At 41.1% G+C, this 27,527-nt stretch overlaps 1 protein-coding gene across 4 annotated transcripts in view; it reads left to right on the top strand.

The window, feature by feature from the left end:
• The window catches only part of agrn (agrin), a 239,980-nt gene that overhangs the window by 131,168 nt on the left and 81,285 nt on the right, over positions 1–27,527 (top strand). For all 4 annotated transcript variants that reach the window (XM_060894549.1, XM_060894548.1, XM_060894547.1 and 1 more), the window contains 3 exons: positions 8,827–9,051; positions 18,271–18,495; positions 19,455–19,661. In XM_060894549.1, coding sequence (XP_060750532.1) covers positions 8,827–9,051; positions 18,271–18,495; positions 19,455–19,661 — 657 coding nt within the window. The remainder of the gene's footprint in view (positions 1–8,826; positions 9,052–18,270; positions 18,496–19,454; positions 19,662–27,527) is intronic.

Here is a 27,527-nt window from a genome sequence, read left to right as displayed (position 1 = left end):
ATTAACACTGCTGCCTCTTTGTTTTTTCTCAGTACTCTGGTGTTCTGTTCAGATACAAGAACGTAGTATTTTACACACATCACCTGTGCATACTGTACTGCACATGCACGATTTTAATTCAGTCAGCTAATCGCTGTGCGAAAAGCTAAAAGCTATCACACTTCAGTTCAGTTTCTCTTTTTCTCATCTCTTTCTCTTTCTCTCTCTCACACCCACCTACACACACACACACACACACCCCAACCCCTTTGGATGAAGAAGTCATAATCATAGAGCAGCATGGCCGCTGGGCTCCTGCCCCTTCTCTCTCAGGTTAATGCAAGGAGAGAAATGGTTTTCCCATCAGGCAGTGGGGCGCGAACTCTCTCTGAGGCACTCGGCCGCTCTAAGAGAGGCAGGTCAAGGACAAAACAAGGACTCTGATAGAATTGTTTCTGCAGCGCTGCACTTACGTGTTCGCAATAGACAAGACAGCATGGTATAAGAACATCAGCAGGATCAGGATCGTATACACCGCGTATGTGAAATACAGTGCAGATGGGATGGACCAATAGTCTGTTTATTAAGTAACTGACGGTAAGATTTATTGTTTTTAGCATTGTTTTGTTGTTACATAATAAACATTACTGTATTGAATAATAATTAATTTCTTTGCTGACTAAAATAAGTCCATATAAACAACCGAGCACATTAAGTTAGGAATGAAGCATGATGAGATTTCCTGTTATAGGAAAGTAATATACAGTATACGGCATGATGGTGTGAGGCATTCGGAAGTGTTACTACTCTCACTCACTCACTCTCACTCATTTTCTACCGCTTATCCGAACTACCTCGGGTTACGGGAGCCTATGCCTATCTCAGGCGTCATTGGGCATCAAGGCAGGATACACCCTGGACGGAGTGCCAACCCATCGCAGGGCACACACACACACACTCATTCACTCACACAATCACACACTACGGACAATTTTCCAGAGATGCCTATCAACCTACCATGCATGTCTTTGGACCGGGGGAGGAAACCGGAGTACCCGGAGGAAACCCCCGAGGCACGGGGAGAACATGCAAACTCCAGACACAAGGCGGAGGCAGGAATCGAACCCCCAACCCTGGAGGTGTGAGGCCAACGTGCTAACCACTAAGCCACCGTGCCCCCCTGTTACTACTCTATTATTGTTAATTATTTTCATGAACAACATATCCTTAAGGGTTTTTTTTACACGTGTACTTGCACTTGTACAACAATAATTTGTACAACAATCAAACAATCTCTTTTGATAATTAAAGAACGACACAACATTCAGTTACCTATCAGGAATGCTTAGAAATCAAGCTACTTTTCTTTTGAATGTTGACCCATGAAAGGCATTTTATATCATCGTAACCGTTTTTTTGAATCCATTCATCACAAGTCTCGGATCATGTGGCACATTCGCTATACAAGTCCCTATGAATTAGCTGTTGCTATAGAAACAATAACGTGTTAATATAAACCTGTTACAAAGCCATGTAGTTATGGAAAGTAAATCAACACCTTCTGACTCATCGGACAGGAAAGACTCGGATGTTTTCCAAATATTCATCGGTGCTGTAGTATACGTTATGTCACTAAAAGCTATGGGGTAAATTGCTGGAATCTTCCATTCAGCCTAATTTTGCAGATTAACAGAGAAAAAGTTTCGGAGTGAATACATGTTAGTTATCAGTGGCATAGTTTTAGTTATGGATTAATTTGTTTTTAGTTAAAGCAGATGTTCATTATTTAGTTTGGTTTTTCAACAATGAAATTAAAGCGAGTGTTACTCGGTTTAAATTATTTATGCTTCATTAATACCGAGGTTCATAGTTCGTTAGTATTAATCACTGAGCTTTACTTGGGATAATTAATTGAAATATTTCATTTCTTACCAAAATTGTGTGTGTGGAAGTGCTTTACTGGTCAAAGGGCTATTTCTATACGCAGTGAAATCAGTCCACAGTAATGATAACATAAATATTTATATGGATATGAATATGGATGTGCATGCAGGACCATGTTTGTTTGTCTGTTGTTGTGTGTTTTGGCAGAGCGCGAGCTGTCGGAAGGCTGCTGATTTGTCTCAAAACGTATTTTATTAGGAAAGCAACCATTTCCAATGGATGATGCTTTTAGCCGCGGTTCCCTATTTCATTTTCATCATTGTGAATATGAAAGAAATTGTGTGTAGACTGCGTTCTTTCTTTTTGCTTCTCAAATGATTACTGTGAAAGCCTTCGGTGGCCTTCGTGGGGTCCAGCTTTCTGTTTGCTTGCTGGCAGACACCATTGACCCACCATGACCTTCAGATAGTCCTAACACGCATGTGATGCTTCAGTTGATTGATGTGTAGCACAAGGCACTGGGCACTTTTGTGAGCTTTGTTGTTAATCGTTCTTTAATAAATGCAGCTTCTCTGAGCATATTAAACACACTTAAACACACACACACACACTGTCGGATGGCAGCAGAGAAATTGGGCAAGCTTAGCATCCTGTTTAAACAAAGATAAAGCAGACAGTATGTTTTGGTAGAGTGTGCTCGGGAAGGTAGAATGAGAGCAGAGGTGTGTTCTTACTGTTACTGTTTAGCTCCACATGGCTCCTTCTGCTGTAGGTTTAGGCAAGCACAAATTCATACGCAGTATTGCCAGAAAGCATCTTGGCCTTTGAGCTTCAGCAGCGACGGCATGTTTTATCAGTTTCTGTGCCTGTTTTTTTTTTTTTTTTTGCATTCACAGCTAACGCATATAAGAGAGAAAGACAGCTGCAGTCAAATAAGCCCTTTGAAGAAATACATCAAAAAACTGAATCACCGAGCAGAGCCGAGTATGACACAAGACACGGGTGGGAGCACAGAGCAGAATTTGGTGATTGGAGCATGTGTGTCTGTGTGAGTACGTGCGAATGAAGGTGTGGAAAGGGTCTTCCTCCTTTGTCTCAGCGTCGCCTCTATTTCTGGATTTATGCCTCAGCGTGAGTGCAAAACAGTGTATGTGGAGACTGCGTGGGTTTGGAACGGGTTTGTGTGGAAGTGTGACAGAAAGAGTTAGTAGTAGGAAAGTTCTGGAAGGAGAAAAAGCTGGATGTACCCATCCCTTCCTCCTCATTAGAGTCAACATTCAGGATGCCTTTATTCAACTGATTTTTTTTTTTTTTACAGTCTCTCTCTCTATGAGACTATACATAGAGGGAGGAGATGTATCTGTGCACATTATGAACATGGAATAAATATTGCACAGTTAAGTTTGGACGGTATGCAAATGGAGTGGGGAAGATATCACATACAGGCAGAAATAATATGCAGGCATTATACACAGAGTTACATACACATACTCTTCATGTAAACACCTCAGTCTACCATAAATAAACTAGATCCAACTGTAAGATGTGGTGTAGATATGAAATGATCTGATTAACAGTAAATATATATACACATATATATATATACACACCGGCCACTTTATTAGGTACACCTTACTAGTACCGGTGTGGTCTTCTGCTGCTGTAGCCCATCCGCCTCATGGTTTGACGTGTTGTGCCTTCAGAGATGCTCTTCTGCATACCTCGGTTGTAACGAGTGGTTATTTGAGTTATTGTTGCCTTTCTATCAGCTCGAACCAGTCTGGCCATTCTCCTCTGACCTCTGGCATCAACAAGGCATTTGCGCCCACAGAACTGCCGCTTACTGGATATTTTCTCTTTTTCGGACCATTCTCTGTAAACCCTAGAGATGGTTGTGCGTGAAAATCCCAGTAGATCAGCAGTTTCTGAAATACTCAGACCAGCCCGTCTGGCACCAACAACCATGCCACGTTCAAAGCCACTTAAATCTCCTTTCTTACCCATTCTGACGCTCGGTTTGAACTGCAGCAGATCGTCTTGACCATGTCTACATGCTTAAATGCATTGAGTTGCTGCCATGTGATTGGCTGATTAGAAATTTGTGTTAACGAGCAGTTGGACAGGTGTACCTAATAAAGTGGCCGGTGAGTGTTTTTTTTTTTTTACATCATGTAAACACTTAATACCGGTTATTTTCTCGATCGGATTCAGTGGTGCGTACGTCACTTGGCGTGCGGTGGAAAGAACCGGTCATTGATGAAGCCAGAACATGTACATGTGCAATATTACCTATGTGCAATATGCCTTTCAGTGTAACCACTACTCTTTTTATACATTTTTGTTTTTGTATATACTGTATATTATATTATGGCTTTATTCTTTATTATTTTTATATATTTTTTGCTGCTGTAACAGAGAAATTTCCCCATTGTGGGACGAATAAAAAAAAAAAAAAAAAAAAAGGAATATCTTAAAGGAATATTTCAATCTGATTGCAGTGTTTAGGGTACATACCGTATAAACAGTCCTTTCAGAATCTGCATCTGGATTGGATTTGTTTGGGCGTAATGAAGATACACCTGAATCTAACCGCACGGTGCATTATCAGTATTCTGTAGACACTCACTTTATACACCAAGGCAGACCTCAAAAATAGTGCACAGTATGAATTAGACATCTAAAGCCATGCTACAATCTGTATGTGTTCCAAATATGTATAGGTTTTGTCATTTAAAGGGAAAAGTTGGCATATCCTGAGCCTGAAGAATTGTATTTTTGTTTGTTTTTTTCCGTGGTATATTATAAAGAATTTAGTTAAGTTCTGTTTCCCATCATACAGTTTAAACAAACTAGTAGCCTAATCACTAGGGAATCAGATGACCTGTGAATCGTTCTGGCAAGCTTTTGAAAAATAATTACAAATATTGCACTTCGTATTCACGTCTGCATTTAAGTCTGTATTTAGAAAATTTGACCTATTTGTTCTGAATTATGTGTTTCGTATGTAATTATGTCCTTAATATGTGTATAGTTAATAAGGTGCACACACTTTCTCACCTGACATCATTAAGCAAAGCCGTCACACACACGCGCGCACACGCACACACACACACACACACACACAGAGAGCACTCAGTGACAGCTCCCAGCTTAAATTATACTTTAATACAACACAAACACAATCTAACACTGACAGAAAGGCGGAAGGGTGAATGAATATTTGCATCCCTCCCTCCCTCCCTCTTTCTCTCTCTCTCCCTCACTCTTTCTGCCTCACTATTTCCTTCCTCCTGTTTGTGCCTTCACATTTACTTATTAGTTTTTGCAGTGCAGGGCTGAAGGGCCATAGCTGGAGTGAATGTGCCTACATTGCATTATTCCTCCTCCTCTTCGCTCATTATCAAAACTTTAACCTGCCAGAACTTTGGAATTTCACTACAGAGTTAATTAGCTGAGAGGATCTCAGCCCGAGTTCAGAGAAGCTTGAGAATAAACAGAGCTCCAGCTCCGGATGCATTTCTTCCTACTCTCACTGAGGGGCCTTCTCTCTTAGGCTTTCCCCCTCATCTCGCTTTCTCTGTGGTTCGCCTGGCAAATCAGCATCATACTGCCTTTTATGTTTCTTACATTTTTACAGCCAATTTGTGTACTTGTCCAAATCTAAGTAGCTGATACTCTACACACTTTCAACCAGTGGCATTTTTATTCTATTAGCATTGTGTATTTAAGCAAATCTCATTCTGTCCCTTCTCTTAATAATACATTTGTTGCAGGGCAAAATGATCATCTGTATATAAAGAAAGGTAAGTTTAGCCATATCCTCTCAGTGTTTCATTCGCTTACTCGATTCCTTATGTACATTTGTACATATTCCTAGCTACATAGCCTATGAGAGATACACATACTGTACGTATCTAAGTAGAACGACTTACTGTAGATATGTCATAAAAGGTGAACTTAGATATGTCACTTACTGTAGAACGCAGCCGATCGCTGCTGAACATTGAAATGACATCTTAAGTTTAATATACCCCAAAACATCCAAAGATCTGACTAGCTAGTCTAACAAGCTAATAATCACAGAGAGGGTTTGGCAAACTTAGCTAGCCGGCTAACCTTACGTTTTTTTATATACTGTTGATAATTGTGTCTCACACCATGTTTTAAGCCTACAAACATTAGCAAGAAAAGGAAGAGTATGAGATTTGCTGAAACGTTGATTTGTTGATTAGCCATAGAGGAAGGAAGTTGGAGAGTTTGGACAACACGTTTCTGAATATTCCGAATTAATTATACAAAAATCCGAACAGCATGTTCTCACGTACTGCAGTAAGAGTACAGATAATTTCCTCTTTCCTCATTTTTGTTTAGCTTTGACAATAAATACTTTTAGCCCTAGTGATAAATGATGCAATTTGTACCAGCAGCGTCCCTCCAAGCAACTCATTAAAGACTAGCGGCCGAGGGACTTTACTTGGAAGTGAGAGGGTGATGACTTACACTTGACCTGGGGACCGAAGCGCAGACGGTCTGATCACTCTGATTTAGGGGTGTCTGCTGCGGTCTTGTAAAGGGGAACTGTTCCTATATTAATTTATAGCTAAAATGCTGTGGAATATTAGCCAGGTGACTTGAAATAGCTCATTTCTCCACCTGCTTGCTATTAAACCGGGATGACGAGATGAGAAAACATGAGTCAGAGGCGTTTTATCAATAGCAGTAGCTCCAAAAAGGTGTAAAGACCAACACCTCTGATCCATGGCGGTCCCCTGAGCTAATGCTGAATGAGCTCACTCTTTGTCATCTGTTTAATAGCTCCCACTTCCTGGCGAGCAAAAATTGTTTCTTTTTTTTTTTTTTTTTTTTTTAACGCTTGACAGTGCTTGATTTAGTGAGCTTGCCGGAAAGTGCCGGAAGTGTTGCACGTTCTGAGTGGTGTGATAGGAAAAAAGAAAGGAGGCATCATTTTCCAAGACAGAGGAGTTCTACAGAGAACTCACTTTAATCTCTCCCCAGATGAAGCCTCTACCAAGCTCATCCTTTCATTAATATGTTCTGCATGTACTGCATGTGGAATAGGAAGGAAACAAGCAAGCAGAAAGTGTACCGTGGTCTATAGGGAGATCTGAGAAAAAATTCATCTTCATCCAGATGAGTGGACTGGAGTTGGTTCAGATTCACACAGAATAAAGGCAGCAAATGATGCATCATGGGATTGTGAGCTGATATGCAGCTCTGATGAAAAACGCGAGGCATGGACAAAGGGAGTGATAATAGGCAATATAGCAGAGTGCGCCTGGGGACGCTAGGGCCACTGGACTGTAGGAAATGAAACAGAGCCGCTCTGAAGTGCCACTCCCTGCTCGCTTCCTGTCTGCGCTTTCCTCAATGCCTCGCATGAATATTTATCACAATATATAATAACGATAACGATCGCGCGGCTCTTCTGAAGGAAGCGCATCAAATCCAAATACATATTTATTTCAGTCTGATCACCTTTCAGCCTGGCTCGAAAAATTTTTTTTTTCTTTTTCATTTACGTAGAATTAAAGTCATTCCTGAGTGGTGAGGTGTTTAATAAGATAGAGACAAAGTCGTTTAGAGGAAAACACGACATTCTCATTTTTAGAGCCAAAGAAAATAGACTGATTAGGTCCCCTCTACTGCCGTGGAGAAATGCTGAAGCATAGCAATTGAGAATGCATTGTGGATGCAAAGCCTGTTTGAATCGGGTAAATTAGAGGGACTTGTTTCTGCAGTCATCCAGCTGTGACTGAATAGGGAAAGTGGAGCTCTGTACCATCTGGTTTACCTCATACACGTAAAAGAGCTGGAGGAAGTGCTTCAGCATCATGCCTCGCTTTAACCTGCTTTTTAAAGCCTGGGTTGATGGACGAGGCTTGGTCGAGACGAGACCTCCCAGCATTATTTCCACACAAAACAGGCATTAGATGAGCAGCAGCCTGGCTCATTTCTCACAAACACAGGCATATTCTCTCTGGGGGATGTTCAGAATTGGCAACTGAAGTTGGCAGCTTAAGTTTTGAAGATATACAGATAGGCAGATTGACTGAGGGAAAGTTCTTCATATCCAGGTCCATGCATGTGTTCTACATGGTCTAGTGCAGATTATTCTAACCTATAAATAGGTAGTTCACAGATTAGCGAATTCAGATGGGTTTTGATCAGTGACTTATAATATATCAGTCTGTGTATCTTTTTTCTTTCCATAAAAGTCACCAAGCAAATAAGGGCAGACAAATCACTAGCATTTGAGACACTTCGGTATCTGGGATTTACGATACAGGTGATTTTTTTTTAATGGATGAATGAAAGAAGAGTAAGTTCATTTATTCCTTTATTGACTTTTCAGAACAATGTTTATCATGTTGAAACTCAGTGCTTGTTATGGTGCTTTAACAGGCCTTGATGCTAAAACAATAGTGAGTGCTATGCTTACCAAGACCAACCACTTGCTATGCACATTGTTCAAGGCATGATTTTTTTTTTTTCAGGCTCAGGAACATGCAGATATGTGGAAACACTAAACACTAAAGTCCAGCGTTAAAGCTGTTATGTTACTCTCCTACATAGCTTACAGAATTACCTTGTGGTTAAACATGCCTAGAAAAAAAAAGCTAGCTTGACGCAAATAATATCTCGTCTGATATGTGTAATATGAAGATCATATGTTGGCCAATGACTTGCTCATTTTGTGTTGAGGACCCAAACACAATGCGCTACATGACCATATATTTATTTGCCTCTTTAGTCAAGATTATGCTCTTCACTAGCTAAGTAGTTTGTCATATGTTATTACATTACATTAGCTGCCACTTTAGGTTTCCCAGCAAGCAAACTCTGAGATTAGGGAACATTTTGTGCAACTAAATGCTGTAAGTTTTTACAGTGCATTTTAGATCTAAAACTTAGATCTAAAAATGTATTTTTTGTCTTTTTCAGCTTTGAAGGATCCCTGCAGTGAGGTGACGTGTAGCTACGGCAGCACCTGCATCCAGTCTTCTGACGGCCTCTCGGCTAAGTGCATGTGTCCTCTGAGCTGTGATCACGTGCCTAAGGTTACAGTGTGTGGCAGCGATGGCTTAGACTACCCCAGCGAGTGTGCGCTCAACATGAAGGCCTGCTCTACCAACAAGAACATCCGCCTCCAGCATGTCGGCTCTTGCGGTGAGTCATCATCTTCGTGAATTACCTCTGATCACTCTTGGCATCTGGCTGCTTGGTTATGTGTATATCAGCCATTTGTAGAATATAAAGAGAAAATAAATCTAAAACAATTTCCATTGGTAGGTTTTAAATTTAGCTTAATGAGGATTACTAACTTCTTCTACCAGGTGGTATGGTGGTCCACCACAAAGCTCTGGGTTCTCTGGTATCCTTCAACCTCTCAGAAACATTGCCCTACGTTTCCTCACAACCAGTTCTCCCAGTATACAGATCAGCTTCACTGAGACTGCTTACAATTTTAGATACTAGCTATTAAACAAGTCAAAGAAGTTCATTTTAATTGAAGAACTGACGAACTGAAGTAGTAAAAGATGTTGGTTGCGTATGACCTGAGATTCTGCACATACAGTAAGATTGTTAAAATTGGAGCGTAGGAGTGCTTTAAAAAAAATACTACACAGAAGATTTCAAATAAATCATTCTGTCCTGAGTGACAGCTCCCTCCTACCTTCCGCTCAATGGCTGTCTGAATTTGTACATTATTCCTTCTATCGTTAAAGTGCTTCATGTCGAGTTGAAGCTTTTGAGTCATGAGTGTAGAACGACTTTCTCTTTCTGTTCGTGAAAGAGCCCTCAGCCACTAGGACCATCTAATGACATCTCCCAGACATTTCCCTGAGCTTTTAGAATCGTCAGTGTACTCGTTTTCCTTTTCCTCTCAGACGTATTGGATTTATTATATTTAATGCATCTTACCTTGCCCACTTTTATGGTTCAGCATGTCTTTATTTGAGATAATTCAGCTGAGCAGACTGCTGTGGCAGCGGGTCAAAGCAGCAGCGGTTTCTGTAGGTCAAGACCTGTTCTCTTATTGAACAGACCATCGTCTGGTAAAAAAGAAACAGCAGACATTTCTTCGGATTTGAAGGTTCAGATCTCATAGAGGAAAGTGGATGGAGCACATCAGTGTACATGTCTTAATTGAGTTTTTCCCAGTTAGCTATTGCGTGTTGATTGATTTCCTTGCCTTTTATTTATATATAAAAGGTGGTCAAGATTTTTTTTTCTTTGAGCCCAATGTTTTGAAGACATTTACCTCAGAAGACGTGTTGAGTCGTTGCGACTCTTCTTGAGGAGAAATATGCCGCGAAGCTCTTCCGTGGAGTGAAGAAGACAGTTGACAGTTGGTGGACAGTTGAAGTGTCCAGTGGAGTTATGAGATTTGCGCTCAAGCTATTTTCAAGACTTTAGATTGGTTAATAACTTGTAAAAATAACAGACCTACGTGGGGACTGACCAATAGCATCGATATGTGAAAAAATATGAAATTGACCAAAAGTTTTAGGCAGGTGTGAAAAAATGCTGTAAACAAAGAATGCTTTCAAAAATGGAAGTGTTAAACATTTATTTGAACAAAATGCAGTGAATGAACAAAAGAGAAATCTAAATCAAATCAATATTTGGTGTGACCACCCTTTGCCTTCAAAACAGCAGCAATTCTTCTAGGTACACTTGCACACAGTTTTTGAAGGAACTCGGCTGGTAGGTTGTTCCAAACATCTTGGAGAACTAACCACAGATCTTCTGTGGATGTACAGTACAGTAGGCTTTCTCACATCCTTCTGTCTCTTCATTTAATCCCAGACACACTGGATGATGTTGAGATCAGGGCTCTGTGGGACCTCCGTGAAGTTGGCACACCATAAAAAGAAATAATCACCAAAAATATGCCATTCGTTTGTGCTACGTTTGTGCTGATTTGTGCCGCAAAAACGAACGTTTGTGCTGGTTTGGTGTTTGAGATATTAAACCTTTTTTTTTTTACTGTGCGACGTTTTAACCGGCACAAATCGAGCACAAACGAACGCCACCAGTTTGGAGAGATTTGGACGGCATGGGGTGGGGAGTGACGTCACAGCTCCAGATTGTTTTTGTTATTTCTAAGAAGGGGAAATATACTTGACGTTCATTTCAACGGCACAAAAACCGGCACAAATCGAGCACAAACGAATGACACCAGTTTTGTGTGATTTAGTCGAACTGGGGTGGAGAGTGACGTCACAGTTCCCGAAAATATTTGGGTTATATCTCAGGAAGGAAAACAGATACAGTGTTTGTTTTAATGTCACACATGGGCACAAATCGAGCGCAAACGAACTAAGCCGGTTTTGAGCGATTTGGGGCGATGTGGGGTGGAAAGTGACGTCACACGGTCAAAAAAATAATGTTTAATATCTCAAACACCAAACCAGCACAAACGTAGCACAAACGAATGGCATAGTTTTGGTGATTATTTCTTTTTATGGGGTGCCAACTTCACGGAGGTCTCTGTGGGGGCCATGCCATCACTTCATGCTGGTTTGAAGGCAAAAGGTAGTAACACCAAATAATGATTTGATTTAGATTTTTCTTTTGTTTGTTCACTTTGCATTTTGTAAATTGACAGAAATAAACACTCATTATTTATATCTCTGAATTCGTTCTTTGTTCACATATTTTTTCACACCTGCTTAAAACTTTTGCACAGTACTATATATATATATATATAATAAGAAATATGAAATAAGAACAACAGAACCACTGAACAATGACTAACTAAAAGCAAAACAAATGATGTAAAGTAGAGGCTGGAGCTGATTTCTTAGTCTGACTTGTTAGTCATGTCATATTGTATGTCATATACACCTAATGTAATGCCCCCTAACAATTATGTAGGATTCCATGAACTTATTTAAGCTTGCTCACCGGTCCAGAATGGAGCATGGAATTGCAAGGCACGAGTCATTTCTTTGTGTTATTTGATTCACTAGAAAGAATAACAGATTCGTCTTTACCTTTCCTAAATAACGTATGTGTGCGCTCTTGCATGTCATAAACACCAGAAATAAACGAGTAAATAAAGGTGTTTTCTTTATATTTTTGATAGAGATCCTAGCCACACTACAGTATCTGTATCAGTTTTCCAGAAGCTGCTAACCCAGAGGTGGCTGACACTGAGACGGTTGACATTGTGGCTGACATTGGAGACAGAGAGAGTTCTCTGTGGAGTCAAAGTAAGCAGAGAGCAGTCATCTCCTTAAATAATGGCCCCCTTGCAGACAGGTCTCGATGATTGCTCAGGCCTCTCAAGGGCGAGTATAATCGACGTCTTAGCGATTCCATGGAGGACGCTCCATGTCATAGCCCCTGAGATGGACAACGTCCCTCAAACTAACAGCTGTAAATTCACCTTCTGTCACGGACTTTTCCGAGCCCCGGTTTTCTCGTATGCAAGCGCTCACATTCGCACACTCAAAACAGACATGTCCATAAAGATTACATACTGTACATACATGAATCACTGCTATCCTTCGCATGACACGGAAATGACACACGGTGCATGCGTGTGTACTGTATTAGAGCTCATGTGTGTATGCGTACATGTCTGCTTCTGTTTGCTATTCTAACTGCCCAAACAAACAGATTCTTCACCTCCATCCTTCACACATCCTCATTATAACAAATATTTTGACTCTTCTGGTGTTATAAGGTTTGATCAGAGGCACTCTTGTGGTGCTCCTATATTAAAACACACTTTTATTTTTCTAACACTCGCAGGAAAGACTAATAGCTATTTTAAAGCATACGCTAAAAGAGTTAAGGTTCCTTAGCTTTAGCATGATGGTAAAATACAATTTGTGGTTCAGTGGTTAGGGTTTTGGAAGTGTATTATAGATACAAATAATCACAATGTATAGATAAGCAACACGTCTGTCTTCATAGAAATACAGTGGAATTGAGGATAAGCCAAACCTTATGTAATGACTTTGACAATATAAAAATAACTAAGAGCCACGTTATAAGAACACATCATGATCTACTTTCTTAGCATGCATTAACAGCTTTAAAAACCCCTCTCGCTTCAGCTGTCTTACCTGAAGGGAGTGCATGAGGACATTTTTCACAGGTTTCAGTGGCAACACCGTGAGTCACACTCAGCACACACGTAGAACCTGTTAAGATCATCTAGATGAGAGACAGTGCTGTTATTAAAACTGCCAGGATTTTCTTTAGAACCCGTTATGATTCGGAGTCCTTGTTACATATGTTAGCAGTCACAGACGTTATTATTTGATTATCTCAGAACAGCTTTTGGCCATTCTTGTGGCTTTTCTTAAACAATTCCAAGTCTCTTGTTTAGCAATTTTCGTCATGTAAGTGAGCTGGTGCTTTGTACCAGTCTCAGATATCTGTGTTAATCCAAGGCTTCTGGTTTGGTTAGGAGCGTTTTGTATAAGTGAGAAGAGATTCCTGTAATCAGGCTTTAGCCGATACATATTAATGGCCAGTCTTGGCTCAGTGTCTGTCAGTGTTTGGTCCTTGATCGAGATGGATTATAACAAAGCACCTTTAAGTCTTGTGCTTGAAGTAAATGTATTTATTTATTTTTTCCATTTCCCTAAATCCAGTCTTTAAAGATTACTACTTGTCCCATGGTACAGTATGAGATGATCCTAGGAAAAAATTGTAGTTAATTTCTATAACAGATTGTATAATATCAGTTATTCTCCATGTCAGATGATATAGTAGGATAAAGATCCTCTAACAATAAAGCTGCAGTGAACGAAAATGACTACAATTTGCACAAACTACGGAAATCAGGATTGTGCAGAAAACAGGGACAAAGTGGTCACGTAGACAAAAGCGTACTTGAAAGCGAGCTCCTGTCCATTAGCGTGTGTTGTTTCCGTTTCATCGTCTCTACCACTCTGTTTATAGCTGTTCTTTGGGTTTCGCCTAATCCTACGTCGCCCTGCTATTAGCGGCTTTTAGTCAAGTATCGTATCAGTGGTGAGATTTTAATTAAATAATACTGACTCTGCCAAAACTTTTGCTGAGTGGCAATAAATCGGATATTTTGCATAATACCCGAGCAAGAAATTCTTGCACACTTGTGTGATGTTCAACTGCAAAGTTGGTGAAACCTGTACAGTTAAAGGAGCACTAAGGTAGCATCATTAACTCCAATCAGTGCCTGAGGCAGACAGATTTTCTGTTCATAATTTAAGTAATTGAACTCTTTCTACTTGAATTGAAGCACTGGCATGAATTTAAAGCTGCACTTTGAGATTTTCCAGTCTTTAAAGAAGCAGCTTTTATTCGTCGCGTATACATTATAGCACAGTGAAATACTTTTCTTCGCATATCCCAGGAAGTTGGGGTCAGAGCTCAGAGTCAGTCGTGATACAGCACCTCTGGAGCAGAAAGGGGTCGGGGCCTTGCTCAAGGACCCAACGGTGACAGCTTGTACCTTTAACCTTCTGATCAGAAACCCACAGCCGGAAATATTGAGCCACCACAAAACCTCTATATTTTTTTTTTTAGATGACTAATTGCACTTTGTGTGTGTGCCCTGCGATGGGTTGGCACTCCGTCCAGTGTGTATCCTGCCTTGATGCCCGATGACGCCTGAGATAGGCACAGGCTCCCCGTGACCCGAGGTAGTTCGGATAAGCGGTAGAAAATGAATGAATGAATGAATGAATAATTGCACTTTTACTTACCAGGGTTTCCTGCAGCACTTTGCAGTTCGGGTGGCCCGCCTATGCTGGGAAAAAATTCCGCCATCAAGTGCATCTCGGAGAATAACACACACACTTCACACCGCGAGCGGCGACGCGCGCCACACGGCCGAAATGAGAGACAGACGTGGTCCGTCACTGTCTGGAGGATAACTAGCCAGTTGATAAAATGCGTGTCCGCAAAATTTTGAATGTTGTTTTGCACTTTCTTATTTATTATTATATGTTGTTTAAATTTTATATTTAGTGTTAAATAAATAATTGTTAAATGTAGTACAGAGTCTGGGGGCACGGTGGCTTAGTGGTTAGCACGTTTGCCTCACACCTCCAGGGTTGGGGGCTCGATTCCCGCCTCCACCTTGTGTGTGTGGAGTTTGCATGTTCTCCCTGTGCCTCGGGGGTTTCCTCCGGGTACTCCGGTTTCCTCCCCCGGTCCAAAGACATGCATGGTAGGTTGATTGGCATCTCTGGAAAATTGTCCGTAGTGTGTGATTGCGTGAGTGAATGAGAGAGTGTGTGTGTGTGTGTGTGTGTGTGTGCCCTGCGATGGGTTGGCACTCCGTCCGGGGTGTATCCTGCCTTGATGCCCGATGACGCCTGAGATAGGCACAGGCTCGTGACCCGAGGTAGTTCAGATAAGCGGTAGAAAATGAGTGAGTGAGTGAGTACAGAGTCTGTGGTCTGTCTCACAAAGAAGCGCCGACTGACACCCCCACCCTTTTTTTTTTTTTTTGTATAAAAGTGTCAACCTAACAAGTAAATGGAAATAGAATTTCAGGTTAAAACCTTCCAGTAGGTGGATTTAAAACATCCCTGAAAGTTAAACGTGCATGATGCAAACTGTTAAAGTAGGCATTTTAGTTTCAGATCGCTTGCTGGCTAAATGTGAACTTGGATAAACAGTGGTTATAGCTATTGCTTATTCAGGACACCACTAGGTCTCATCTCTGCCTGGTTCATTACAGTGGGGTTGTGCTAATCGAGCAGCTGGAGCAGCTTGGAGCTAGGATGCAGGCACATTGGCTTGCACATGTTCTGTTAATAAGAGGTAATGGTTTTTGCAGCAATTATAGCTAGCTCACATCGCTTGGTGTGTCTGGAGTTTACATTATCAGAAGCTCGTTGGTCAGAGTAAATGTTTTCCTCCCACATGGTCCACTCCAATGCGTTCGTTTACAGATCTGTGACCAGACGTTGGCTTTTCGTGTCCTTTTATGCTCTTTTTTCCCTTCTCATTCTCTAGCCAGGCCGTGCGCTCCTGTATGCAAGATTGTTATCTTTAATCCACATCTTTGGAATCGTGCCTACCTCTTTGTATTTGCTTTGCTCTCTTTTTATTCTTATGCTTTTCCTTCTTGTCTATGCTCATTGTCTTTTCTTTTCTGTGTCTCTTTGTTCTTGTTTGGTTTAATCTTTATTCCTCCAGTTCTTAGCCCATTTTCTCGATCTCACCGTCTCTCCGTGTTGCTCTCCTTCGTCGCTCTTTCTTTCTCCCCGATGTCTATGACTTGCTCACAGCTTGGTATTGTTCTAATGTGCGACAGCCACTGTGATGTCCTTTGTCTGTTCTCTGTGTCGAAAAGTGTGGAGGAAGGCGAGACTGTCATGCGTATAACAATAAGCAACGTGCCATTTCCATTTCTATTAAATGCGATGCTGCCAGGGTGCGGCTCAGGCCCACAGCCAGAGCGCCTCCATTAACTCCCTCACATTCATCAGCGATTGCTTGTCACCTGTCACTCACACATTCTTCTCAACAAAATGACACTTCACAGACAACAGACGGTTAACAATTAAGACTTTCAGCTAGGGATTTTAATTGCAGCGATTTTACACCCATACATGCACGTAAGAGTTGTGCCTATATAATCAGTATATCAGAATGGAAGATAGATCAGTTAAGGGTTTGAATTAAGACTTGGTCACAGTGTTGTATAGTTCTTTCATTCATCATCAGTAAGAGCTTTATTCTGGAGTTGCAGTGATTCTGGAGTCACGGTTCAACAAGGCTAGAACACACACACACACACACACACACACACACACACACACACACACAAACTACAAACACGAAACAGTAACTTATTTTTGTGATTGAAGATAGTAAATATGAAGATATTGACCATCAGTGCATTAGAATTTGATTCTTCTTTTGTTCTGCACTCATTGTCTGTTATATATAACAGTATTAGTGTCTGAGCAGGTGATCCTTTCAAAGTGGGTGTGTTTTGTAGAGCTGTACATCTGAATGAGTTCCAGGCTGCAGTGTTTTATATGCTTAGTGAATTAAGATGTCTAACAATAGTCTGGAATTCAAAAAGGTTTAAAAAGCAAAGTAACAAAAAAAATAAAAAAATCAAGGCATTCTCTGTGATACTAAAGACGAGATGCCAACTCCATGTGGTCTTTTGCATCAACACAACATTTGTCGGACTGTATATTTACAATCCTACAGTGTCACCCATAGGAGGATGAGGTTCCCCTTTGAGTCTGGTTCCTCTCAATGTTTCTTCCTTCCATTCAAGGTGGTTTTTCCTCACCACAGTCACCTGAGTCACCTCCGACTTGCTCATTGAGGATAAAAACAAAACACATTTAATATATCTAATATATCTTGAATTCTTTATGTTAACCTTTTGTTCTGTGTTTATGTTCTGTAAAGCTGCTTTGAGACTATGTCAATTGTAAAAAGCGCTATAAAAAAAAGCTTGAATTGAATTGAATTCACTGCGATTCCATTTAAAGCAACAAAGGGAAACTGGAATACTTGATTCTACCGCATTCTACGTTATTCCTGTTCTTGGCTCTAGCTTGTGCAGCATTGAGTCCCAGATCTTTAGAGATGAACCTTGTAATTGCCTGGTTAATCTGCTTTACCCTTTCCATAGCATGTTGAAGATTTGAAACAGGAAAAGCAGAACAGTTTTTTCAGCATTTCTGGACGGAAATGAGCGGTGTGATTTCACATTTTTGTTATATTCCTTATGTTGGTATGCCAGAGCTTTCAAATACAGCTTGGACATATTGCAGACAACAGTCGGGTTTGGAGTTTGGGCAAAAATAGGATGAAGAAAAAGATGTGCTTTACTTTGTGTTTTGTTGCTTTTGAATATAGACATAATAAAAATATATACAGACTCAGTATAGACATACTGTATACTGTCTATGTAGAATAATACTTTTTTAAGGATATTAAAGTATCCTGATAATTTAATCAAGATGCATCTAATAGGCAACGTTTTTCTCAACCCTAATACATACTGTATCAGGTATCAGGTGGCAGTTTAAAAGATGTTCATGTCATCAGGACAGATCATGAGAACATATTTTTTCAGCAGTACAATGCACAGTAACCTTTAGTTATAGTTACAGAATTATAGTTACTCAGTACCGTGTGTTCAGAAAAGAAAGGAAAAAAAAACCCAGATGTAGCGTTTTCCGTCATTCATTCACAGCAGGATGTGATCAGAAAAGACAAATTCATCAAAAATATCCAAGACTCTATTCCAGGCCATGCGTTCTTTATCCCGCTGTCGATCATAATGAAGTTAGCCAAGCGTGTTTAGCTGCCTTTCACAAGCAGCAGTTTAGTTTTGTGGAGGAAGCTCAACCTTTTTCCAGGTTTGTTTAAAAAAAAATCTGTCTCTGTCTCATTCAGATCCATGCCGCATACACCAGAACAGCCTCAACATAATATGCGTGTATGACTCCCAGACCCAAAAGACTCAGAAACTGCCCCCATCCTCGGCATGTCCGCCAGACCCCGAACAGCTGTGTGCCAGTGACGGGAGGAGCTACAACAGCGCCTGCCAGATGCAGCGCACGGCTCTGCAGACGGAACGGCTGCTGAAAGTGGTTCACTCGGGGCCATGCAAGAAGCAAGGTGAGTCGCAAAGCACTGGCTTATCCACACGTGACGTTTTTGAGCACACGCCCCGCGGCAGCACCGGATTTATTTTCTCACAGCTGAGACGAGGGGCAGGCTTTGGACAAATTAAGTTGGGTTAGCAGCACTGTCATGCCAGCACGATAACAATCTCCACAAATCCAATTTGCCTGTCGGGTGCTGGCAGGTGTATTGTGGCAGCACTGGATCTGAGACTTTGATGAAAAGATCCTCGGAGCCTCGCTGCGACACCCTGCAGCCGTGCACATAAAACAAGCGTGCCGGATTCTGTGTACAGTAGATTATTATTTGTGTGCAAAAGTTAGTCCCAGGCTTGTGCGATGGAGGCGTTGTGTCTGAGCTTCTGCCGTCCAACTGGCAAGTGTAAAGGAGTATGCGCTTGCGTGGGTTTATATGAATATTTATTTACGTGAGTATTTGTGCATCCCATGTACTAAATCTTTGGATCCCATTAACTCACCAGCTTTCTGTCTGCAAGCTTATCTGAGCAAGTTTAGAAGAACTCACGGAAAAGATCTCATTAGTATGTACAGAGCATCGCAGCCTTAAAATCAGGTTGGCTAATGCAATCAGACGTAAATCAAGCTCTGGCTTGTACAATAACATAATAAGTCCAATCTTTTTTTTCCCTCAGTCGATCAAAGGATGCTGCAATTATCACGCTGTACAGCATGACTGTGATGGCTTACCTCAACTGTGAATAGAAAATAGAAAGATTCAAATCAATCTGAATGAAATTAGATAATTGATTAAAATAATCAGGCATGGTAATTAATTCAAAACCCCTGAGTGAGTCAATATCTGCTGTCTGATTGGGAGAGCGTTAGATTCAGAAGCACTATCAGTGAGTTTTGATTGGCATGGAACATCTTAGCCTTACTTGGACTTTTGGTAATGTTTACTGTGTGTGTGTGTGTGTGTGTGTGTGTTCTCAGAGGAATGCCTGGAAAATTGTAAGTTCAGTGCTGTGTGTTTGTTGGAGCATGGAAGGGCACGCTGCTCCTGCGAGCCAATCAGATGTGACAGCACCTACGCGCCTCTGTGTGGTAACGATGGTCACACATACCCTAACGACTGCGAAAGGAGGCGTGCCGAGTGTCTCAGCCAAACCGCCATCCGCATCAAACAGCAAGGGCCCTGTGGTAAGTAGGAAAAATACGGCCTCTGATGTCAATGGAAGTTTGTTTTATGAAAACTGTTGTGTGGGTTTGTATATGTTTGTGTTTTGTCTGATCGGTGAGTGTATATTTTTTTGTTATGTCTGTCCGTCTGTCTTTATATTAAACATCCTTGTGCAGATATAATGGTACTCATTTTACATCCCTGTCCTCATCTGAGACATGAAACCCAGACTTCATGTGTACTTCATGGCCTCCACGTCATGCCGCCAGTGCCAGTCGATCACCCCACTCCACCCTTACATTCCTCTCTGTCCGTTTGCTTCAGATGTCCTTGTTGCCTGTCCTTAAAGTGTCTTCTTTCTGTTCCAGTGTCTCTCTCTCTCTCTCTCTCTCTCTCTCTCTCTCTCTCTGTCTTTGTCAGTGTGATATCAGGGCTGCTGCAGGACTCGCCGCTCATTGCAAGCTCAACCTTTGACCTCTCTTATGTGGACTCTGACCTGTAGGTCTCCGTCCTGTGGCCTTTAAAGGGCTGGTTGGGTGATGTAACTCAATGCTAGCCATCTCTCATTCTCTCAATCCCTTTATCCCTTCCTCCAATTTGGACAGAATTGCTTCTGTGACTCCTAGCTTAAATCCTGCATGGCAAAAAAAAAGCATGCAGGTTTTACTGCATCCCTGTCATCGTGGCCCTTCTTTCATCCTTCTGAGCTTGGTATATGCTATTCCTACAGTGCGTACACTAACTATACATACAGCTTTATTCTCTCCTAACACACAAACACACCCTGAGCTCTATGAGCTGTGGTGACAGACAAAAAAACTTCATTTCTGTTTGCCTTTTTTTTTTTTCCTTTCCCTCTCTCCCTGTTATAACCCAGTATGACTCATTAGCATTGTTTTCTTGTCTTCTTGGAAAGCTGCATAAATTATTGCGTCAACTGTTAGAGCACTTATTTTCCTTTAGTTTATTCTTTCTGACGAAGTAAGCGGTTCGGTCTTCTCACGGTTTTGCCAGCGGCCGGTTACAGTATGTTTTTTTTTTCTTCCTTCTTAAGAAAAAAAAAGTATTTAAATGTCGTTACTTTAAATACAGCTCGGCAAACACCTCTTGGATTTAATTAAACATCAAAAGCAGAGCTGTGCAGCTGAGGCAGGCTGTTCAGTGTTAGTGTTAGTGAAGGGGAAGACGGCAGGCACCGAGAGGAGGGACGGCTTGCGATCCGTACGCCTCCATCCGGTTTGATGGTTAATTAGTGAGCACCTTGTTGTGTGGATTTCCTGGCCCATCCTTTCCTTTCTTGTCTCGTTAGGTCTGTTTCTGAGCTAGACCATGTGAGAATCGTAGCTCTGTTCTACTGACAATGTTTCAGTTCAGTTCAAAGTTCTGCAGTTTTTAACCCAAGACTGGTTCAGTGAAACACAGCTGGTTTGAAGCTTAGGACCAGTGATGTCATGGAATAGGGCCAGGCTTATTGTGAGATTTGGGTCTGTGAGTTCGCTGCAGGTTCTCCTATTGCTCCTATTGCAATGGATCCGTATTAGATCTTTTTATACATCCGTGTTGCCACTGCTACGTGGTAAGTAAATATATTTAATAAATGCAGCATGTTTGTACATATATAGACTTAATAGAGGATCGGAGGATGTTGGAAGACTGTAGATGCTGGAGTATTCGACTTTAAGGACTTTAAGTATAACTAACAAAATCCTTCAGTTTTTATTTATTTTTTAAGCTGTTCACAAATAAACTCCTACATCTGATTTATATAACAGTTCAGGTCTCAAACCAGTAGAAAAACAGTCCAACTTTGAAAAACAGCACCCTGTACCAGTCCTGGCATCATGTCAGTTGATAAGTTTGTGTGTGTGTGTGTGTGTGTGTGTGTGTGTGTGTGTGTGTGTGTGTGTGTGTGTGTGTGTGAGTGCTGCCCACATCAAAAAGTTCCTTTAACAGGAACGACAAAACTGTTTCTTGTGCATTGGGGAGCATCTCAGTGGACCCCTCATCACACTCTGATCAATAACACAGACACAGCTAGATGGTGTTTGTCTGTGTGTGTGTGTGTGTGTGGGTGGGCGTGTGTGTGTGTGTGTGTAGTGGTAGCCACTCTGTTTAAAAGCATGTCAGTGTTGATCTAAGTTCCTGGGATTGTCTCACCGCTTGCTGTAGTCCTGAGAGAGCCGGTGTGGCCGCCGTATCCGAGCGCAGCTTGGGAGAGCACGGCTCTGATTTAGAACAAAATCAACGTGACCTGTGAAAGAGAGAAAGGGGACTTTGGGAATTTTTGGGGGTGGTGACCCATAAAGGCATGCAAGGTCAGAAAAGAGAGGCAAAACCCTGGCTGCACCACACAAGAGCGGATTAAAACATATGCTGGCGAACTGATGTGTGGTTTGACAGAAAGGTAATATTAGAAAGCTTTTTACACTCAGAACACCGAAAAGTTATTTCTAGATGAACTTAGAAACGTGTCACGTCAAGAGTGTTTGCTAAGAGACACGGGCACAAAGGAAAGAGAGAAAATGCAAGATGATGTGGTGTCAAAACTGTCAGTGGACCTGAACACAGTCTCATTCTGTTCCAGCGTAATACCAGGGCAGGTCAGGCCTCTGTCTCCATCAGACTGAGAAAGAAAAAAAAAGAGATACCGAATGGAGACAGAACACGTTGAGCCTTTTGTGCTCCCAGTGCTTTTAAACTCTGACAATATTCTCACTGTGATACATAGCTAGCACTCTTTTTTGTCTGCACACAACTACACTTATACTTAAACTTTTTTTTTTACACATGAGGCCATTTGGACTGAAAGTTCAGTACAATTGCTGGAGCGTGAAAGCTGTTTTCAACCGTAGTTGAGCTTTAGGGAACTGGTCTCAGGGGAAAATTGTGGTCTGGAGTTCTATTTTAACTAAAAAATAAAATGAAGACACACAAACGAAAGAAATTTTAACTGTATCGAAGGAGTATTAACACGTTTTTACACAAAATACTAATAAAGTGTTAATACACCAAAAAGGCATTTTAGAGCAGAACCTATTTTTATAATATATAATTTATTTTTGTTTAAATAAATAAATAAATAAATCATCTATTAACTGAGCATTCAAATTAAGAAATAAAATAAACAGGAAATACATATTAATAATAATAATAATTAAAAAAATGAAGTCATGTATAGAATGTATAAAATAAAATGAAGAAATTATTTAGATGATTGAATAAATGAAAACAAACCAAAATAAAATGGTAACATTTCTTTTGTTACACCATTAAATTGTTCATTCTTTTCCTTTAATAATGTTCTAGTTAGTATAACTTCTTATATCACAGCAATTACTTGTTTTCTGTTACTTATTTTCTGTTTATTAAAAAACGGGATGTATTTTTATCCATTATTTCAAAATAGTTTTCCCCTCATGAGCCTTCTTTTTTTGCATCAATAAGTAAAAACGTGCAGCTCGTTCCCTCAAACCCAAAACATTCCCATTCCCGTAATTAAAGGTCACAGACTTATACAGCTTTGTCACCGAAGAATCCTTCAGCATCAACATCTCAGAAAACACCACAACAGTGATTGCGCACATGTTTTCTTTTTCATCAGTTTTTTATTAGCATTAGATTATACAGAGCATCTGTCAGCCCCTGTGAATGAGCTGTTACTATAGAAACGACGAGGTATTAGAACGAGCTCATTAATATAAACCTCAGATTTGAATTACAGCCGTAACTACTGTACTGCCTGCGTGCTGCTATAGACAGTCAGTCAATACCTTTTGACCAATCAGAATTGCAAATTAACCAGCGGTGTGGTTTAAATAAACGAAAAAATCGCATCACCTCCAAACGTCAGAATTGATTTTGTGTCGAGTATTCAAGACAACCTTCTCTCTCTCTCTCACACACACACACACACACACACACCCCAATCTCTTTACTGCATTATTTATCTTGACAGTGTAAGTTTAGCTTTTTCTGACATACACACACACACACACACACATGGGTCTAGGCACAGTTAACTCAAATGCCAAAGCAACACATTTGTGCCTACAAGATGAGCTCATCGGAGTGTGAGAGTGTGCCAGCGTTGGTCCCACACATGGGCACTTTTGTGGACTGGAACTCAGAGAGAGTGCAGCTGGTAATGTGAAACTAATTATACAGTATGAAGCCCAGGCACTCGCTATCTCTGTGTACAGATAGTGTGCACACTGCTGACCCAAATACACACAACACGATAGCAGGATGCATGTCTCAGGCCTGGTGACAGTAACAACCCTGTATTCCTGCTATCTCTCTCTCTCTCTCTCTCTCTCTCTCTCTCTCTTTCTCTCTCTCTCTTGCACCAACCAGAGAAGTGGCTTATAAAGACAAGATCTCCGGCACCGAGACGTCCAACTGGATGAATAGCTAGCCGTAGGTGACAAGACACTCTGATTAATGATGAAAATTTGCATGTTTATTACACAGCATCTACCAACTAAAAATAACTCTGCTTTGTATGAATCGCTTTCTATATGTGTGAAGGAGATGAATCAATAATCACCAAGATAAAAAGTTAAGTGATCATTGAGCGGCGGAGGATTTGGTGAGCTGTGGGTAATGAATCCAATTAGAGGTGCAGATCGGAGCGTAGGGGTAGTCTGATTATATATATAGCCTCGACCTTCAGTGTGTGTGTGTGTGAGAGAGAGAGACAGAGAGAGAGAGAGATGTGAATCTGGGTCACCGTGGTAACTGTGGAAGCCTTCATTATTGTGTGTGTTATGTAAGTAAGTAAGTAATAAAACATGACTATAGGAAAGGAATCAGTGACACGGTGGGATGTGACCCAAGATGATGTCCTCTACCCCTGATTGTTTTCCACTCACAGCCTGTCACAAATTGTTTTATTCAACTTTAATTCATTTTTTATTTTATTACTAAATGCTCTTATGAATTTATAGCTAGATTTACTGTTGCTTAAAGTTAGATTCTGTTATCAATTATGTTGTAACGCTTTAAACAGTTGTTAACTCACCCGCCTTGTTTTTTTTTCTCTTTAATTTCTCTTTTTTTGTTATTACTGTTAATAAGAAAAGAAAATGCAGCTTGTTACTAAATAATCCCAAAGCCCTCCCTGTTGCAGGTCAAGAAACATAAAGCGACACTGGAGACTCCTTCCAACATAAGCCTAAAAGTTTTAAGCATCCTCACACTGAATCTGTTTACGTGACGCGGCAGCAATACAAGTCCCTTTGTGAATCATTACTATGGAAATATTAGAACACGTGGTTTAATATAGACCTATAAGTAGTCTTTGCAGACAGAACTAGTGTCAGAGCTGAAACACCTCAGATTTGAGAATCTAGCTGCAATAAAATGGTTTATAGAGTGCACACTTTTCTAATCCGACCTTTCCCTACTTTTTCCGCTCCCCTTACGTCTCCTTCTTCCTTTCTCCTTCACTACTTAACGTCAGTCTAGCTGAGGCTTGTCAGCTGAAGCCCGTCCTCTTTCTGTGCTTAGCTCTTAATGTATGTCCATCACAAGTTGTCACCATACCTCTTTTTTCCCTCCTCGTTCCTCTTTACTTTGTGATCGCTCACCCGATCACTCGTCAGTCACCTCAGTCTGCTTCCTCAGGCTTTCACCTCCCTCAGATGCCTCGCCTGTGGTTAGAGGATGGATCCTAAACGAGTTCTTTGTTTAAATTCATGAAGCGTGGAGAGAAAAAGTTTGTATGCCCTTGCAGCCATTGCTTGGTGATAAGTGCTTCGGCAAAAAAGCAAACAGTGCCTCTGGGGGAAATTCTGCCTCTCTCGTACTAATATTTCCCTCCTTCACTTCTCGGTGTCTAGCCAACATGCTAATAAACATCTTACTCTGAGCAGGACGGAGAAAATATTGACGTGAGATACACACGAGTACACTCTATCCCCCCCGTCATTCAGTGATGTGACCTAATGTGAAGCAATGGCTCAAGAGATGTCTTTTCATGCATGGGAACATGCTACAATGTGTCCCTGCATGATGATGTGGCTGGCACTCCATGACAGGAGGCTTAGAGACTCCCTACTGTAACACACGCAATACTAAAACCTTTAAATAGCCTGGTGGAGAGAGATCGAGTCCTGAGAAGCCGCAATGGGGTTTGACAGTTCACAGGTCCTCCAGCTCGAGAGTGCTGGCGATGAGGAGCAGCCATAGGAGCTGTCAGCAGTGCTAATCTCTTCAAGCTTTGGCTCTGTGGTGAAAGCTGGGACTAATAAAGCGAATGACGTCAGATGCACAAATCTGATGCGATGTCAGGCCTCGTAGTGCTGCGTTTTCGGTATATACGGGTTTATGTGTATAAAAAAACGGTCTATAGGGCGAATATGACACTTAATAATTTCGAAAAGAATCAAATTAAGGATGATGCTGATGTCACACATGATTCATTTTCCTCCTCCAGCATCTCAGGCTTGGGTTATGTAGTGATTAAATTAAATTACTTACTTACTTCCACTGAGAAAATGCAGAAATCTGGGAATATTCGATCATGTACCAGTAAGACGACATCTCGCGTTGTCAGGTAATGATAAGACTCTGACAGGATGCAAATGCAGATGAAGCGGCTTTAATAAAGATAAGGCAAACAGATCCAAAATGTCAGGCAATATCAAAGTAGAAAACAGGCACAGGTCAGGTGATTAGCAAACTGAATCACGAGGGCTAGTCAAATCACATAAATCAGGAAAACACTAGGCAACGTCACAAACCAGGAGTTACCACAGGAAATCAGGGCAGATTGGAGCTGAGTGTAGGAGCAGTGGCAGCTCAGTGGTTAAGATGATGACCTACTGGAAGGTTGTGAGTTCAGATCAACAAGATTAATTGCTCAGTTGTATAGATGAGATCAGTGTAAGTAGCTCTAGATAAATGGTATATAAACAGGCACCTTATTGTACAGCTGGCAACTGTACAACAGAGCCTCTTGAAGTGAAGTCTGGTGTGGCCATATTTACAGGCGGTGGTATATGTTGGGAGATCGAGGAAGACCTGACAGTTGTTGTTTTTATCCTGTAAACACCATGCCTGTATTTGCTAATTATCTCACGTTTTGGGTCTGTAATGATGTTTGGGACTAATTAAGCTTCCTCTGAGAAAGAGAAAGTGGATGATGTTTTGAGGCATCAGAGCTATTCCAGTGGCATGAAGGTTGTGTGTGTGTGTGTGTGTGTGTTTGTGTGTGAAAGCAGGAATGACAGAAGCTATACTTATGCTTTCTGAGCCACATCTCTCTAATACCCCTAGCCCACGACAGCTGATCATAGCAATTACCGGGTTCCCGAAGTCTCTGCTGCTCTCTCACACCTTCTCATTATCGGGTTGCTTCTATACTTGTGCACACGCATTTGCACTCAAAACAAGTGTAGACTTCCTGTTTATGTGTAGTTATTACTTTTCCCTTTGTTTTAAATCTTCCCTCCTGTTCGTGCACTCATTTTTACAGTGCCACTTTCCCATGAGCATACCCCAAAAACTTTAGATGTAGCTACACTGTGTGTGTGTGTGTGTGTGTGTGTGTGTGTGCTCACGTTCCCAGCGGCTGTCCCACAGTAGCATATGGCTGTCAAACTGTTACAGCTGGAGTCCTTGAGCAGTAGCTCTGCGGCACAGGCCTCGGAGACGACGGCCCGATATTTCAAAGAGGCTTCTGTTGCTTCTGAAAAGGTCTCTTTTTTTTTTACTGAGAGAATATGCAACCCATCTCAATTACCAAAGTCTGCTTCAACTACTGGAACTTTCTCCACTCTGTAATCGCAACTGTGTGTAAGATTATTTTCCAGAGAAAGTATTTTTTCTCTTTCTTCTTTTTCCGCCCCGTTCACTTTCCCTTTTCTGTCCTCGGCTTAATAAAT

This window comes from Tachysurus vachellii, chromosome 19, assembly GCF_030014155.1.
Source record: "Tachysurus vachellii isolate PV-2020 chromosome 19, HZAU_Pvac_v1, whole genome shotgun sequence".
NCBI lineage: Eukaryota > Metazoa > Chordata > Actinopteri > Siluriformes > Bagridae > Tachysurus > Tachysurus vachellii.
Note: the sequence above shows the minus strand (reverse complement) of the source record. Positions and strands in the feature narration are given on the sequence as shown.